Source organism: Dermochelys coriacea, chromosome 6, assembly GCF_009764565.3.
Source record: "Dermochelys coriacea isolate rDerCor1 chromosome 6, rDerCor1.pri.v4, whole genome shotgun sequence".
In the NCBI taxonomy this organism is placed as follows: Eukaryota; Metazoa; Chordata; order Testudines; family Dermochelyidae; genus Dermochelys; species Dermochelys coriacea.
The window spans coordinates 111827402-111846200 of record NC_050073.1 but is presented as its reverse complement, the minus strand read 5'-3'; the positions used below and the strand labels follow the sequence as shown (position 1 = coordinate 111846200).

The 18799-nt window shown below is 41.5% G+C and overlaps 1 protein-coding gene across 2 annotated transcripts; it reads right to left on the bottom strand.

Moving 5' to 3' along the window:
- Positions 1-824: 824 nt before the first annotated feature.
- On the bottom strand, positions 825-18503 carry PLD4 (phospholipase D family member 4). Of its 2 annotated transcripts, none has more exons than XM_038405971.2 (11): positions 18351-18503; positions 13975-14064; positions 11663-11871; positions 11135-11318; positions 9837-9957; positions 9277-9404; positions 8837-9037; positions 8013-8152; positions 4942-5107; positions 2777-2873; positions 825-1281 (listed from the first exon to the last, which is right to left on the bottom strand). In XM_038405971.2, the coding sequence occupies exons 1-11, from the start codon at positions 18351-18353 to the stop codon at positions 1064-1066; spliced, it is 1557 nt and encodes a 518-aa protein (XP_038261899.1). In that variant the 5' UTR covers positions 18354-18503; the 3' UTR covers positions 825-1063. The 2 variants fall into 2 exon arrangements, with proteins under 2 accessions (XP_038261899.1, XP_038261900.1); XM_038405972.2 differs by having other exon boundaries at positions 11663-11865.
- Positions 18504-18799: the final 296 nt, after the last annotated feature.

Below are 18799 nucleotides of genomic sequence, written 5' to 3'. Positions count from 1 at the left end.
ATTTATTTAATAATGGGCTCTTCAAACTATCAGAGAAAAGGTATAACAGGATCCAGTGGCTGGAAGTTGAAGCTAGACAAATTCAGAATGGAAATATGGTGTAAAATTTTAACGGTAAGAGTAATTAATCATTGCAACAATTTATGAAGGGTCTTGGGGGATTCTCCATCACTGACAATTTTAAAATAAAGATTGGATATTTTTCTAAAACTTCTACTCTACGAATTATTTTGACGAAGCTCTGTGGCCTGTGTGATATAGGAGGTCAGACTAGATGATCACAATGGTCCCTTCTGACCTTGTAATCTATGAATCTGCATCTTTAGGTGATTAAATCTGGTCCTTATTGTGTCCTGGGTTGCTGTTTATGTGGCCCATGCCTAATACTGCCCAGACTTTAATATAAATATTTAAACACATACAAGAAAACGATATATTAATGACAGGTTTCAGAGTAGCAGCCGTGTTAGTCTGTATTCGCAAAAAGAAAAGGAGGACTTGTGGCACCTTAGAGACTAACAAATTTATTAGAGCATAAGCTTTCGTGAGCTACAGCTCACTTCATCGGATGCATCCGATGAAGTGAGCTGTAGCTCACGAAAGCTTATGCTCTAATAAATTTGTTAGTCTCTAAGGTGCCACAAGTCCTCCTTTTCTTTTTGCGATATATTAATGGAACATTAATGTTCACGTGTAAAACCTCCAACAGTCAGGCAACTCAGAGTTAAAGATCCCATGGAAACATAACTGTCTCCCTTTGCATCTCTACTATTAGGATCTGGTTATTTCTTTCACAATCACTCACAATACTGGACAGTCTCACATAAAACTGGGTAAATATTTATTTGACAAAGATGGATTAACTGTGTGCAGCATACACATAATTCACATATTAACTGCCACAAATTATTTGATTATACAGGTACATTGAACTATGCTCCCAGAACTGGTATAGCCCATTAAGTAGTGGGCTATACCAGTAAGAAATTATTTCTTTGACAAATAATAAAAAATAAACTATGTATTCATGTATATTAGCAAACAGAAAGAAAAATGTTGAACTTTATAAGTAACTTAATCCCTCTTCCCCGGGACAGTCTTTCTGCCCATGCAGATCTTCCATATTTACTGAATATTTGGAATTCCAGTCTCGTTCAAAAAGATTTTTTAATTGTTCCTGTATAACTGGCTTCTTTCTTTGAGGATCTGTTGAAGTCTGGTTGACAATCAACCCAACTCCAGCTGTATTAGTAAAGTAATCTTTTGACCAATTGGAAGTCCCTACAGGAAAGAAACATTGATGGTTAACAAGGAAGAACAATTTTATGTCAAATATCTTGTTGGGCAGAGATGCAAATGGGAAACATGACGTTGGATGAATTTTCAGGCCTGGGGCCTGATGTTAGACTCTTCAATACATATTTAAGGCACCTAAATATAAGTGGACTGATTTTCAGAAATGTGGTACAACCACAAATGCCATTAAACTCAATGGGAGCTGCAAGTCATCAGCATCTTTGAAAATCAGGCCAGTTGTTTCTCATCTGAGGGCTCCAATGTAGACGAGCAACTTTAAGTGTCAACTGGAGGCTTTTTAGGAGTGTAATACAATGGAGGTTGTGGCACAGATGTACTGAATGTACCCATTATAGAAATAGGAGCAAGCCACAAAGTTTGGATGGAGGGCGGGGGAGGGATTTCCAGTCTGATATTTTGGTTCAGGTCCATATCTAGTAAATTTACTTCACTCTGCACTCTCTCTCTCCCTCAGTTTTCTGGGTGGCAGTGCCTTAGCTACCTCAGTGACAATGCAATCTTTGCAAAGCTTTTAAACTATCAGAAGAAAAAGACTAAACAAAAATAAGGTTTGAAGCTGAACTTTACTTGTTACAAGAAAACAGGGTCTAGATGAATACAACACCTACAACCACTGTGTCCTATACTTGCAAGTGTCATTGCTATTAACTAGATGTCCCACATCAAGGTAGGGATCTACCTGAATGTGATTTCTGAAGCTCTGTCAACGGCTACCGTAACACAAAGCATTGAGCACTGTGAATAAATCCAAATTTTAGCACGTAGGGTTTCTGTGGCAGGTGGTCTCACTCAGACAAATCTCCCATTCATTCCAACAGGTATGGGTAGAAAATAAATTATCTTTGTAACTAACTGCACCTCTATCTTCTGAAGATAATTCAATAGGACACAAACCCACACTGACAGGGTGGTGAACTTGGTGACCTCTTCCATCACTTACTCTCATCTAGGATTCTAATACGAGAATGAGACATCAGTGCCAACATGGTGGTTAATAATTTGGGGTGTCTGAGGCCCCTATATCCTGAAATACTGCTTAACAAAAAACTGGTCAATGATTTCTCACATTATTTTGCTTTAACAAAAGCTTAATGTTTTTTCCCCCTGGAATACTAGTGTCGTTGCATGAATCTAAACACACAATTTATGAGATTACTGCAAGTGCTTGACGATAATACTAATCTCCGCTCATTCAGAGCCGTGTACTTCATTGTTAATGGTTCACAATCCAACAAAATAATCTCTTGCTGAATTTGCCCTACATTATTTTTCCCCATCATGTCTTTACTCTTCTATCCAGTGCAAATATTTTGCTAAAGCTATCCACTATATGTTTCTGCCCTCTTCATGGTAAATTTAGCCAATATTTGATATGACACCTAATTCCATTTCAGCTCTGTCCCAACCCTGTAGTCCTGATCATGTCTTAAACTATACATATTCAAAATAGGACACTTACCAATATACGCCACTTTATCAGTGACCATATATTTGTTGTGGTTCACTCTCCCGAAAGGGATGTTTGTGTGATTCAGAACTGGAACAATGAAGATTTTCTGGATGGAAAATAATTACAAAGCATACACAGAATTACTGGAGTGAAGCATAGATTATATTATTGGATGCTGCAAACTTTCTTTGTTTTCAAATAAAAGTCTATATAGAATAGAATAGGACAATGTTTTCAAAAGCTCCAGCTTTAGATGGTTTATAGATGGTTTATGGTTTCACTACCTGAAAGGGGGTTTCAAAGAGGATGGCTCTAGACTGTTCTCAATGGTAGCAGATGACAGAACGAGGAGTAATGGTCTCAAGTTGCAATGGGGGAGGTTTAGATTGGATATTAGGAAAAACTTTTTCACTAAGAGGGTGGTGAAACACTGGAATGCGTTACCTAGGGAGGTGGTAGAATCTCCTTCCTTAGAGGTTTTTAAGGTCAGGCTTGACAAAGCCCTGGCTGGGATGATTTAACTGGGACTTGGTCCTGCTTTGAGCAGGGGGTTGGACTAGATGACCTTCTGGGGTCCCTTCCAACCCTGATATTCTATGATTCTATGATTCTATGATAAGACATATTTTGCTATTAGTCAAGAAAACTAGCTTGGACAAACTGGTGATTCCACTGCGAGCAAAACTGGATAAAACAGCGTGATCAGGGAAGGATAATATGTACTTCACAACTTTCCATCTGTGAAAGAGCGATCATATTACACTAAATACAGTTTTAGACAGATGTTTAATAGTCTTATTATTCTGCATTCATCATTGATTGTTGAGCATTACTGTACAGTTGAATGGGCTGATCCCAGACAGGGAGTTGTATTGCAAAGAGCAACAGTGCCTTACAATTTTTTTACTTTAATTAAAAATTACATTTCAAATAATTATTTTTTATCTTCCCTGCTAAAAATCCATCCATCTTGATTCTGTTATTCTCCTCTATCCATCTATCTGAACTAAGATGGGCACCCCCCTCACTCCGCCAGGAGTTTCACCCTACTAACCACCTGGGTGTATTTGCAGAGAAGTCACTAGCAAGGAGTCCCATTCATAAAAGTAAAGGAGGACTTGTGGCACCTTAGAGACTAACAAACTTATTTGAGCATAAGCTTTTGTGAGCTACAGCTCACTTCATTGGATGCATAAATTTGTTAGTCTCTAAGGTGCCACAAGTCCTCCTTTTCTTTTTGCGGATACAGACTAACACGGCTGCTACTCTGAAACCATTCATAAAAGTGTAAGTGGTGCTACTAATCAGACAAAGTGTAATTTCTTAACCATGCCACACCAGAAAGATGATGCTGTGAAAGTTGTTAGAAGGTGTGAAGTAGAGCTTGTCAATTAAATTACCACAACAATTGTAATGAGTCAGCTATCCTCCTTGTAGATTTCTTTGCTTGTGCACTAATATTGCAAACTGCTTAAGATAAGTACAGCCATTGCTTCCTAGAAGAATACCATCATCATCATCATGATGACAAATCCCACAGAGAAGTAGATTCCTTGCAGATCAAGTGCCAGCTGGCTCAGTCTTTAGCTAGGTTTCAGAGTAGCAGCCGTGTTAGTCTGTATTCGCAAAAAGAAAAGGAGTACTTGTGGCACCTTAGAGACTAACAAATTTATTTGAGCATAAGCTTTCGTGAGCTTCCGATGAAGTGAGCTGTAGCTCACGAAAGCTTATGCTCAAATAAATTTGTTAGTCTTTAGCTAGGTTCTTAAGATGGTCCAGCTGTATATTCAGTTTACATCTATCACTGGCAATCACATCACACCACCAAAGCTTTTGGCAACTACGTAATCACTATCCATATAGTGGCATTCCTTAATAAATATGCTTCAAAATTCACTGGTTTTCCACCCGAATAATATGTCCAAGAAAGCTGCTGAAATCAAACCAGTGCTGATGGAAGAGGTTGCTGGGTTCAGTTAAGAATAATGTTGAATAACATCACTTAGGCCCAAATTTCAAAGGGATATTGCTTCAAGGTCTATAATCAAATATGTATGCACATTCAATTGAGTATACAGCTCTACATTTATACACACAAGTAGCTGTGATGCCTGTTTGAAAGCTGCCTTTTTTAAAGGATGGCCCATTATGTCAAAAGAGATTTCTTATCTTACCACATCAATGGTGATGTTGGTATGTGGATCACTGAGATCACGAAGTGACTGCAAGTAATGGAACATGGATGAGTCAGTGTGGAGCCAGCAGCTGATCAAAAGCCTGATTTGTACATTGTGGTTGAATGCCACACCTCTCAGAGCATTGTCAATGTCTGGCCAGTATCTATAGGAATGAAAGTAAATGAAAAGAAAAATACATTCAGAGAAAATTGAGACAAGAAATATCTACCACCACATTGATAACAAAATAACCATAGCAATAATAATGTAGGGCTGGATCATTCCTTTGAAGGTACTACCTGGAGTCAAAGGCAATGGGGAGCCCTGGGGATAAACTAGGAGACATTTTGCAGAATGACTCCTGGATGTGTCGTGTGCACAGAGGCTACTCCCACTGTATACATTGGTCCCACTCCATCAGCCAGCGCAGCTGGAGGAAAGGGCACGGCACCACCTTTTCTCCACCCCTGCCTGTCCCTGTTAGTATGCTGTAAGACCACAAAGGAGTAGAAACCCTGCTCTGAGTGCAGGGACTGCTGTTCTTTCTGGCACTTGTATGAGCCACGCTGTGGGGGAAGGCTGATGACAACTTCCATGGAGACAGAATATGGCCCATAATTACTAACTCTTAACACCTGTGTAGCACTTTCATCTGCTATATTATAAAGCACTTTACAGAGGAGAGGGAGCATTAGTAGCCCTGTTATACCGATGGGGAAACTGGCACACAGAAACTTGCCCAAGGTTCCCCAGGAAGACTGTGGTAGGTTAATTTCCTTAACCTATTCCCCTGCCACTGGGAGATATCTGAGTGCTGCCAAAGGGAATTATTAACCAATAAAACAAAGACCTATGGCTTTGTTTACACACACACACACACACACACACACACACACACACACACACACACACACACACGTCATCCCACTAAAGGCAACAGAGCTACTCATGTGTTTTCAGAATCACGTCCATGAGCCATAATAGACTTGGAAGTCTTTGGAAAACATTCTGTTTAGGGACTATTCTCCATTGTTTTAGTAGTTTTTAATTAATTAACCCCTCGGTATGAAAACAGAAGCTTTGTTCCTTCTGAGTTCAGCTGCCTCAGCTGCTTCTTTCTGCCCAACCTGAACTAATCAGCCGCAGTTTGTAACATCACAGCTGGTTGCTGTGGAGCTGTCCAAGGGCTCAATCCTGCATTCCCTGGACCCTCAAACTTCCATTTGCATCAGATAGAGCCCTAGAGAACATAAACGGGGGATTAAGGCCTCAAATGGAGAATGCGCAACATTAATAAATGGACCCCTAAGGGGAAAAAGAGCCTTTTTTCATGCAAATATTCTTAGTGAAAAAGAATGGGAGAAGAGAAAGACAGAAAATCAAATATATGACATAGAAACAGAATTTCCTCCGAACTGTCTGATTTGCAAAATTATCCATCAGGTGGCAGCTGGTCGATGAGTGATTGCATAATACTTTGATATTGGGGGAAACTTTCTAAATAAAAGGATAGTTAAGCACTGGAATAAGCTTCCAAGGGAGGTTGTGGACTCCCCGTCATTGTTGGTTTTAAGAATAAGTTAGACAAACACGTGTCAGAAATGGTCCAGGTTTACTTGGTCCTGCTTCATTGCTGGGGGGCTGGACTAGATGACCTCTCAAGATCCTTTTCAGCCCTACATTTCTATGATTCTATAACTCATCTCTCTATATAGATGCCTAGGGCTGCAGGTAATACACACTGCCATGCGTTCATTGTGGAACAATGATCATTCCTGAGCACATGTAGTGTGATATGACTGTTGATAGATGCATAAACTAAATGGCAACACATGACTCTATCTCTTCCTTCCAGGAGACTTGAAGGAACACACACATATGTAATTATATATGATCTCTATCAAAGATAACCCAGAAGTGCTAGATACAGATATAATTTAAAATACTCAGAAAGGTTGGCTGCATATAAACTTCCTAATTCAAGTGCAGCTGAGGGTTTTTGAGGCTTTTTTAAAAACACCTAAGACTCAACTGATTTCTGTATTACTCAGAGCAAAGCTTATGGTCATTTTATAATTCTAAACCCAGAGAGAATTTGCTAGTGGTCCACAGACCATAATAGTGTCAGCTACTTCCCTTCTTTTATAGCTCCTTCTGCAGGCATTCACAGCTTCAGTGAAGAGTCTGAATGCCCACAGAAGTAGTTCGCAAAAAGAAAAGGAGTACTTGTGGCACCTTAGAGACTAACAAATATATTAGAGCATGCTCTAATTTGTTAGTCTCTAAGGTGCCACAAGTACTCCTTTTCTTTTTGCGAATACAGACTAACACGGCTGCTACTCTGAAACTTGTCATAGAAGTAGTTGTAAAGTAGGAGGAAAAAGCAAAGAATCTTCAGCTAATACTGCAACCATAATGGGAGGAAATAGGGGAGACCAGAGACCATTGAGAGATATCAAGAGGAGCAACATTTTCTTTTGAAAATTTTACCCCAAACATATTTCTGCTAATCTACTCTCCCTAGGTTCTTGTAACTGCTATACTTTTGCCTTGAGTAAAGTTTGGAGGGAAAGGGCCTGATCCTTCATTGCCTTGCAGCCTGTGTAATTACTTACAGTAAACTTTCTAACAATAAGAGTAGTTAAGCACAACTAGGATTCCACCGGAGACTGTGGAATCCCCATGACTGAAAGATTTTAAGAACAGGTTAAATGAACACCTGTCAGGGCGGGTCTATGTTTAGTTGGTCCTGCCTAACCACAGGGGACTGGACTTCATGACTCCTTGAGTTCCCTTCCAGCCCTACATACATTTCTATGAAATTATGAAGTGAGAACAAAGTCAATGTGAAATGCTACCAAAACAGAAGGGTAGTGTTTTACACACACTTTGTAATGGCATAACTGCAGAATGTCCAAAGTCTCAGTTCACTCCATGGGTGAAAAAACAATATTAATATTTCTAAAGGGGGAAAATGCTGCATTTTTGGTAAGAACAAATTTCTGCAAAAGCAAAGGACATTTAGTTATGAATACAGTTGACTGACAGATCAAGGTTTAACCTCCTACTTTGTTGGGTGTCTGAAGCGGGTTGTAGGAAAATACTCCATGACTGAGACATACACATATTCTTCTGCATCATTTATAACATCAATAATAGAAATGAGGTCGTGAGTACGACCCTTTGGGCAAAACGCAGGAGGAGAGGCCTGTAAAGGAGGGAAACAAAGTCCGATGATCATCATACATTTCTCTGTTCCTGTCCTACTATTTAAATTTTCTTTCAACAAACTTTGATTGATTGATTTATATTAACCTCTACTCAGTTTTCATTACTCATACAGAATTTCTTGAGTTGTATTCATTTACAGGTTCAGGAACGGTGTAAACAATTTTTAGGTTTGAAAACTGGGCCCAAAATCCCAGAATATACTCAATGTGTCCATCAGATAGCTAATATAATAAGGAATTTCAAATCTACTAGCCATTACAAGGTAATAAAAGAAAGATTAAAAACCTTCATGGGCTAGAATTGCAACACACTATTTACTACAGGCCAGATTTTCCCACTCTTATTCACACTGAGTAATGCATTAATCCTAAAGTAGTTTCATTCAAATGAATGGGAAGACCTGAGCAGTAAGTTATTATATAACGTGAGTGACCTATGGCAAGATCTGTCCCTATGTTTCCATCTGAAGATACAGGGCCTGGTTCTATATCCCTTACTCATGTTGCGTTGGACCTTATTCCATGAGTAGGCTCACTGAAACTTGTGGAATAAGGTGCTACTCAACCTGAGTAGGGCGTAACTGAGCCCCAGTAAAGAGAAAAAATACAGAATAAGACATTTCCTGCAAATAGTTTACCAAAAAATATTTTAAACTGCTTACAGAAAAATAGGCAGTTGTCAAGGTTCCAGTAAACTGCACTTCCAGCGGCCTATACTTGTTAATTTTGGTGGAATAATTGCTCGGCCATGGGGAGGGAATGGTGGCTTTAGCGTGCCCAAGATCCCAGTATGTTCTAAACGTTTTCCATAGATCGCTGGCTAAGCAGCTGCAGTTGTATATCACAGCACCAACTTCTTTCACCTGCAGAGAGAGTAAACATATGTCAAAACCCGCTCTCTTACACCTCAAAGGCTTTCTTCACCCCACATTGTTTTTCTGATGTGCCCATATTTTATATTATTGTCATGTGCTTGCATTGAGAAATATAATAAAATATGTGAATGATAAATCTTTTTCTCACATGGCACTGAAATGTATCCCATGTATCTACCATGTGTATCGAGGTGAGTTTATGTTTAGCAGTATAAAGTACATCTGACCTGAGAAAATGACCTCCAGTCCATATTTGCACTGCCAATATACATGTGTTTCATGTCTACAATCCAGAATTTGGAATGCAGCACACCTTTGGTCAAATGTCCAAAATTGACCCTTCTCACATGAGCCCCTAAGGAAAGATATTGAGTAAGTCGGGCGGGAAACAAATATGATTTAGCTAAAGTAATTCCCAACACACTTTTTAATTTTAATATTAACATGAACATGGAGTGTAATCTGTATCATTCTTGTTGTGACCAGAACCTGTATGGATTTCTAGTACTTGTATAATATGGATTTCTAGTATTTGTATAATATATGTATACTTGCTAAAGTTTAACTTTCAGAAAAGTACCTTAAATGTATATCAATATACACAAAGGACCCAATCCAGCAAAGCACTTAAACTCATGCTTACCTTTAACCTTGTGAGTAGTCTCATTGATTGCAAATTAAACATGAGCTGGATTGGATCCTTGGGTCCTTGTTTACAACATTGTTTACTTGAGCCCATGTTTACAACACTGCAGAACTGTAGAGGCCTTGTGAATTACATAGTTACCTTTTTTCTTCAAAACCTTAAGATCAGTTGAATTTACAGCTAAAGTTGGCAGGCTTGTTGCAATATACACTGAGACATTCTCCATAAGTAAACTTTCAAACTTCTTCAGAATATCTTCACCCTGCATATAATGAACCACTCATTATGCTGGACTATGACAACAAACAGCATGGAACTTCTAAAAATAGGTACTTCATTTGAAAGAAACACACACAATACAAGGATGGGAATGTTTTATCTTTAAGTGAGTTTCAGCTAGAGATGGACTAAAGACACAAAATAAAGATCTTGAACCAATTTATAAATACAACTTTGCTTCCTATTAATATCATTTGCTGTAAGATCATTACAGCCAAACACAGAAAACACTAGAACTGAAATATTTCTGGAGTTCAAAGATGAAATGCAAACAGCAACAAAATCTATTGGCTGCTGATACATCGAATTGATTTTCTGAATCCTTTTTATTTGAGGATGAAAGTAGTAGGGATAATAACAGGATGAGCTGGCCCTTTAAGAGGGTAGGGGCTCAGCTGCACCTCTGCCCCACTTGTCTCTTCTCCCATGTGAAGCAAATGAGCAAAATCATATGACAGGAAGGTCATAGGAGGGAGGGATAAGAGCAGCCTGTGGGTCATGAGGAGAGAGAGAGAAGTACTGGGATGGCAGATAGTATAGGAAGAGGACATGGGAAGGAGTGGCAGGGCAGCCGAGATAGTGGAAAGCCCTGTTGTGTCGGGTTATGAAGGCTGGAAACCCATAGAAGAGGGTGAGCAAGGGTTTCTCCTACACTGCCACCTAGTGAGGTGAGGCAGTGATCCCTGCAAACAAGGGCAAGCACATAAAGACTGAATAGAGCAGTGCTACTCAAAGTGGTGGTCTGCAGACCGGTGCCGGTCCATGAGCCATTGGCTGCTGGTCTGTGGGCACATTGGAAAAAAAAATTGCTGGTCCCCCATATCAGATAGCTTGAGAAGCACTGGAATAGAGGACAGGAGAGGGCAGAGCTGAACCCAGGGGAAGGGCAGCTTTGGAAGAGAAGAGAGACTCTTGGAAAGGAAGATCAGGGTGGAAGTCTCTTTTGGTTTTGTGTTTGCTTGGACTTTGGTACCCCAGAAGGCGTGTCTTTCTTGTGATTTGGCTGGAGGGCTAAGCCACCTCTGTCATGTCAAGCTCCAAAGGCCAAGAGAATGGTATGAGTTGAGGGTAAACTGTGGCAATGGAGGGTCCTGGAGCCAGACCGGGTAGGTGAACAGCTCCATTGATCATATGTGAGCTTATTCCCGTTTTTCTCTTACCGGTTCAGATGATGAATCATTTACATTTATATCTTCTCCTGTGAGAGACCAGTAGTAAGAAGCCACATGAATTCTTTCCTGTGCCATGTTGAGGAGACCCATCCAGGCTTGGTACAAGGGTTTCACAGTGGTGCTATTTGTTTCATAAGACATGTCATAAGGAATACTTTCCACAAGTTCAAAACTGCAATGGAAATTGCATATCATGAGCCAAACATTCATGAACTGAGAGTCATTCATGCAGGACACTGAAGAATATTCCACTCTATATGCTGTAATGGACAATTCTAAATTAGAACCCCAAGGGCTGGGCAAGATGACCAGAGAGTGTTTGCTTGCTCTAGTTTCTGTAATCCTATGAGATGTGTAATCAGAAGGTTTAATTATCTTCCCAAATTAGTGATGCTTTATAAATGGTTACATTATGTTGCTTTGCTATCTTCCTCCTTTTGAGGTTGTTAACATTAAAACTATTTCTCTATCAGTTAATTAACTCTCTCTTTCTACAAACCATCAGATCTGGCTTACTTGCATGAATCATTACATCTATTGACATTGTCTTCATTAATCATCTTGTCTTCCAAGATATCTCCAAAGAGTCCTTGCTCCTTCATCTGCTGGTAACTGCCGATAATGGTTTCTTTCTCCTCTGGAAAATCTATGGTGACTGGTTTTATGATGTAAATAGCCATCAGGACAACAAACCCAACTATTGAAATCACCAGTACGAACTGAAACTTGAAGAGAGTTCATGTTAGAGATGGTTTGTCATAGCTGAAAAGCCTTCCAAGAGCCATTAATATTGTACTGGGTACCTATCACTTTCCAAACAAGTACCTAAATATTAATTCTGCTTTCAGCTACTATCAAACAGTTCATTTGCACCACATATGTCATTCAGACCAAGGACCCCGAGCTTGGGGCTGATTTTACTTTTTAAATTTTATTTTATACCAATACACCAAAAATCTTCTCTTTACCCAAACTTTATTTGACATGTTTTATTTTTCTTTAATTAACACAAGAATAGCAGATTTTTATCTGTAATGCAGCCTGAAATATGGAGTCATAATCATAATTTGTATATTTACAAACTTGGAAAAAAACCCAACAGGCAGTTTTGCAGTTATATAAATACAAGTCAGAAACATAAAGCTATTTTTTGGTTTCAGGCAGTTGTTTGTTTTTAGACTTCTATACCTCAAATGTCACTTTGAAAAGTGGAACTTAGCAAACCATTAGCACATGAGATTGTTAGTGTTCCTCTTTATGGTTTCATTTTGGTCTAACAGCTTGGTGTTTCCCGTTTTCTGTGTCTTTCATAACCAGAATGTCTGGAGAACTTATTTATATACAGGTAGAGTCCTTGCACTCGTTATGAAACTTACAACATAATACTGACCTCTATATGACTTTCCTATATTAAGGAGATCGAGTAATGAAGCAATAATTATAAATGCTAGGATCATTTTTACCTAGTCATGTCCAGACCCCCAAAGGTATTTAGGCACCTAACGCCCACTGATTTCAACTTTAGAGAGTACCTCTTGCAACTCTTAGGAGCTTGGAGTGTTTGGCACCTTGTGGAAGGCACTCAACATCTCTGGGCTCTAAAACCTCCAGGGTGTGGACCTTCCTTTCTTATTCATTTGAAAATGCCTGATAAGCCCTAGGTATAAATGTGAACAAACAAAAATAATTGTAAATAATAGAAATGAGCACAATTACTAAACTTCCATCTTAGATTTTAAACACTCTAAGAAAACAGCTAAAAATATCACTTGTATGTAAATATCTGTTTGGTTTTAATTTTTGTGTAAATTCTCTAATGTTTGTGACGCTACCATCAGTTGAAGGGTGAACCTCTGTATAAAACAAACCACCTAAAATGAGCATTTTGGCCTGTAACAACGCTAACAGATTAGAGACGGATCATCTAATTAAGGAATGGTGTGACTCACAGTCCATTCCCACTCTCATTGAAGTCAGTTGCAAAATTCCCATTGATTTGAACAGGGTGAGGATTTCACCCTATGAATGTGAATGGCATGGGTTATATTGTAATATGGGTTTGCAAGGGAAGAAATCCACACTGAAGACAACCTGGGCTTAGCACCCCTATGCCACAATGCTGGGAGCAAGCTTGGGTTGATAAAATAATTCTAATGGATTGTTACTTGGTGACAGGGGGAACATAAATCAGGGGGAACATTCACCCCAGTGTAGATAATACTTAGTCCTGTCATGAGTGCAGGACTAGACTATGATTCTAAGATACATGTACACACAAGGCTCTATGAATTGCTTAATCCCTTAAAATAGTATCCAAGTGGTACATCAGCCTTGCGGATGAATTTCATCCGCTGTATTACATAGGCCATTTTAAAGGGTAAATCCACAGTAATTTCACTGAAGTCAGTGGCCCAGATCCTCAGCTGGTGGGTAAACTGACAGGGCTCCATTTACTTCAGTGAAGCCAGGCTGATATATACCAGCTGGAGATGTGGCCCACTGTCTGTTTATCTATTTGCCTCCTGTCACTGTCGGATCTGAGCACCAATGAAGTACATGGCACTGCTTGCACGAGTGGGCATTACTCTCACAAGCAAAGGCTGCAGGACTGGTCTCTATATTGTCACACACTGTGGGGCCGATCTGGGCCTCGGTTAAATCAATGAGGATTTTGGCCACTGACTTTGCTGCAAACAGGCTCAAAGCCAACTTGGAATTCTAATCCATATAATAAAAATATTAAATTGCTATTTTTTCCAGTGATCTTGATATAAGGCTAAGTATTCTCAGTTCTCATTCACTACACCACAGTGTGCTTGAATACCTACCGCTTTGATGCCTTTTTGGTCATTTGAGTTTAATTTCACATAGGAATACTCATTTAACAGCAGGGATTTTTTAAAAGCATTTTTTCCAATCTGCAAAACAGAAACATATGTATGGGTGTGGGGGGGAGGAAATAAGAAACTGAATTAAGTACTATGGCAACATTTTTATAAAGCCTGTTACGCACAGAAAACCAGGTTACTGTAGTTGTACTTTATGGAGTTCTGGAAATGACAAGTGTACAGAACAATCATTGTATTATGGAACTTTGGTGACATTACCAAAATGACATGGCCCAGTCTTTGCACATGGAATGCATTCCCTGTCACTAATTTGCATCTCTCATTCTTCAGATCTCTCCTCAAGACCCACTTCTACCATGGTGCCTACAAATAAATTGGCCAACTAATAATGCCAAAGTACAGAAGCTAGAGGGGACAGTGGATCTTTTTCAAATCTAAATTGTCTAACATTTTGACTGTAGATTTTGTCTTTCTTCCCTACCTTGTGCACTGGGGTTGTCTTCTTAGATTGTAAACTCTTCAAGTCAGAGACTGGGACACGGACCAAGTAGGTCTGCTGAAATCTGCAAGTCTCTGCTCTCCATTGCAGCCATGCTCCAGGAAACTAGCTAACCCTACTGCTCAGGCTATGCTGTCCCCAGATGCAAGTGTCATCAAGGTCTCCAGCCACAGAGTGTCTCTGCTGTAGTGCTGTTTCCAGCCTAGCAGAGGCAACCCCCAGGAGTTACGGAAAGGAGTGAAAACATGGGTGAGTACCTGAAGCTTTGGTAACAGAACCATATCCCCTAGACTCACTGAAGCTCACACCAGAGGGCGGGGTAAGAATCGTTAGTGGCTACACTGGAAGTTGCTTTTCCACCTAGGTGCTTTAGCATGGGCTCAACTGCACCCACAGAACATATAGTGCTGCTCAGGTTTGGTCTGGCAGTGGCTGGCGTGCAATCTGGTTGCAGCGCCACTGTCAGTAGTGTGGGGAGTGACTCACCCACCTCAACGGGGGCCAGCTCCAACAATTGCTGCAGTTGGCATCATCGTGCGGGGGCTGGAGCTCAGGAAGAGGCAGGACCGGGAACAGTGCCCTGTCTGCACTCAGGACAGCCCTCCCCATCCCTGCAGGAGGGCAGTGACCCCAGAGGCTTGAGCCCTCTGTGAGCCCCCATCCCATTCCCAGCTCCTAATCCCCATGAGGAAGGCAGCAAGCCCACAGGCCTGAGTCCTCTTTGCCCTCCCCACTCAGTATAGTGCACCCATGGAGTTGGGAGACCACATCCACCGTGGCCTTTCCAATCACTTCACATGCCTAAGGGTCAAACTCATTCCTGAGGTCACTGTAGTTACCCCAGGGATGAATTTGGCTTTCAGGGGGATATTAGGCATTTGTATGCATTCAGAAGCAAAGAGCACATTCTGAGGAAGGGCAAAAAAGAAAAGGAGGACTTGTGGCACCTTAGAGACTAACAAATTTATTTGAGCATAAGCTTTCGTGAGCTACAGCTCACTTCATCGGATGCTGTAGCTCACAAAAGCTTATGCTCAAATAAATTTGTTAGTCTCTAAGGTGCCACAAGTCCTCCTTTTCTTTTTTGCGAATACAGACTAACATGGCTGCTACTCTGAAACCTGAGGAAGGGCAGATTCAGCTATGATAGTGGCAAGGGGGGCCAGTATGGCATGAGCACCTATCCTGGTCTGTATCTCCTTTCTACACCTCTGCCTCTGTCCCTAAGCCATAATGTATCTGCAACACTAATTGCTTGTAGGGACTGATTCACAAGAGCTGGATGGAGTGAAGGAAAGAGGAGGAGAAGATCTCAGGAAGCAGTGGGAAATCAAGGAGCAATGATGCTGAAATGTAGATATGGGGAAGGAAGAGACTCACACGAAAGAAGAGAATGCAAGATGAAAGGGTAGAGAAGCTAGAGCAAGAAACACAGAAGAGGAAGAAAAGATGACAGGATAAAATGAGTGAATACAGCCATGCATAATAAACAACAGCCCACACATGCACAGGAGAGAAAGCTGTGATTCCATCTATGGGACTGGTTATTATTATTTTTAATCATGTTTATTACAGTAGCAGCTAAAGATCAACCAAGAATGGGGCCCCTTTGGGCTAGGCACTGTACAAACAGAGTATTGAGCAATCTCTGCCCTGATGAGCTTACAGTCTAAATAGACAAGACAGACACCGGGTCGGGGAAGGGATATAGAGTGACCAGTGTGATGATGGCAAATGCCATCTTAGTTCCACCACATTGTTTGGGATGTGGGTTTAGTTAGGAGGCGATCACCGAAGTGGAAAGAAAAGGGAAAGGGGACATTGAAAGGAAGGGTAGAGTGGGGGACAGGCCAGATGAAAAGAGGGTAAGCAGGCCGGCGTGGAGTGAGGCTGAAAGGAAGAGATTGTGAAGCATAAGCTGCGAAGCTGTGGGAGGGGCACTGCCTAGGCTACGGCCTCACCATTTGTAAGTAGGTACATGGAAAAAAAGGTTGCCACCTGGCTGGTTTTCTATTCTCGTGCCGGTTGCCAGTCAAGAGCTATAATCTGCTGGGGATTTAGCTGCGCGCACGTGCAGCCATGTGCGTGGAGGCTCTCGTAACAAGTGGCTGTGCACATCACGGTTGGGAGCGCGCTGCAGCTGGCACCTACGTCCCAATCTGCATGCACAGTGGGCAGTGTGCCGCATGCCTGGCCCTCCCCTGCCAGCTGCTGAAACCATGCAGGTCTGCCTAGTGCTGGGCGCGGGACTGGAAGAGGGAGGGACCTGTTACCCGAAGGCGAGGACCGCCATCAGGGTGGGGTAAAGTAAGGAGTGGAGTGAGGGTAACAGGGGCTCTTGGGAGGGGACAGTCAGGAGAATCCCCCAAGGGCTCAGGCTCCGGCTCCTGGTAGGTGATGGTTGTAGGGGCTCATTGGCCTGAGGGAAGGGATGGGCAGGCTGATGGTGGGGTAGGTGATGTACCTGAGAGGGGAAGAAGAGGTTCAGGTGGGGTAGGGAGGGAGAGAGAAAGTGCAATGTCTCCCCCCTCTTTAAATGGCACTCCATAGCCCCTGCTGAAACAGTGGAGGAGCCCTGGAGCAAGCAGCCAGTCAGCACAGGGCAAAGAAAGTCAGTCAAACATGTAGAAAGTTCTCAATGTCCAGAGGTCCCTGCTGTGGCAGCTTTCGCAGCTGCACATGCGGGAGGCACCACCTGGGCCTTAGTCCCTCCAAAATGGGGGGGGGGCTCCCTTGCACAGTTCTGGGTCTGGGATGGGGTATTGGGGAGAGGGGCTGCCCTGGCTAGGCCCCATTTTCCCCCTCTACCCAGTACAGCAATCCCAGCAGCTGCTGCTTCTGGCTAGAGCACTTGGTGAGAAACCTTCCATTCTGAGTGCACTTGGTGGAATCAGAGAACTCAGATATAGGAAAGCCCTTTGAGGTGCCATCTAGCACATCCCACTCCCCATGTTCAATCCTTCTTTGCCGCATGTTGTCTGATGCTGGCAGGATGCCTTGAAAGAACTGCAGCCCTGTTATATGCGCCTACAGATACATTATGCCTTAGCATCTAGAACTTGCAAAAGCAGTAACCATCATGTTTCACTTCTCTTTTCCAGTAACAGTTACAAAATGGGTTTGGATAGCAGCATTTCTCTTTTACATATTATCATGAACAGCCTCCCACTCGCCATAAAAAGCACATGGAATAAAAACCCCATTTCGTTCAAATTAGGGAATTCTATGTACCACTGACTCGGATGCATTGAAGTCAATCGAACTATACCTACTTACACAAGCTGAGGATGTGGCCCCAAAGTTTAATTAAAAAAAAAAAGAATACACTGTGGAATCAAACAGAACTCTTAAAAGAAAAGCAGAAGTAATAGTCCAATAAGGAACCACAACTTGTTAATAGCTTTGTTTGACTTTGGTGGGCTTTAGTCACTGAAAGTAACTGACAAAGTGTAAAGAACAAAAGTCTTATTTAATTTTGCTCATCAGATTTCAACAGGTAGGCTAATATTAGACTACCTAGATATACATAGGTTGGGGCATTTAATCGTCATATAGAGGTGGGTCGGGTTTTCCCCCTCAAAAATCCCTTTTGATGGTGTCGTATTAAGGGATTGTTAAATAGTAACAGCAACAAAAGAGCCTCAACTTGGGCTTCTGGTGAGTTTTTTCTCCATGAGAAATGAACTGTTTCAGATTCCGAATTTCAAACATTTACAAAGATGAGTCTCTAGAATAAAACACCCTCCCCAGATAAAACAGATAGAAGCTGTTTTATGTGCCTCAAATTAGTAAGATGCATTCATCTCCCAGTTTCCCAAAAGTACAAGATGACAGCATAATCCTTCAAAGTACTTACCATCTTGGCACACTGTCTCTGCTGTGAAAATGCTCTGCCTTCTTTTGATCAGGCTCACAGCTGCTGTTCTGGCAGCCAGTAGACAAAATCTCCTGCAACACATTTGTCCCCCCAGCTCCCTTTCACATTTGCTTTTTGCTGTAGCTAACTTCCTCTTCAGGGCGGGAGTTTCACAAAGCTCATAAATAGATAGAGATCCCAAGTCACTGTCTGGCTCTGCCTATCCGAGTGATACCTCGAGTTTGGGTGCCCAATCCTCAACTGGTGTAAATTAGCATAGCTTCCACTGAAGTTGCTTTCCAAACAACCCTTAGGGCCCTGCTGCTGTTGAACTAAATGGCAAATTTCCACTGGCTTCAGTGGTGTGGGATCAAATCCTAGATCAGCACTGAAAGGCTACAGAGAAAGACTATGTGAGGGGGAGTAATCAATCTTCAGTGCAGTGTCCA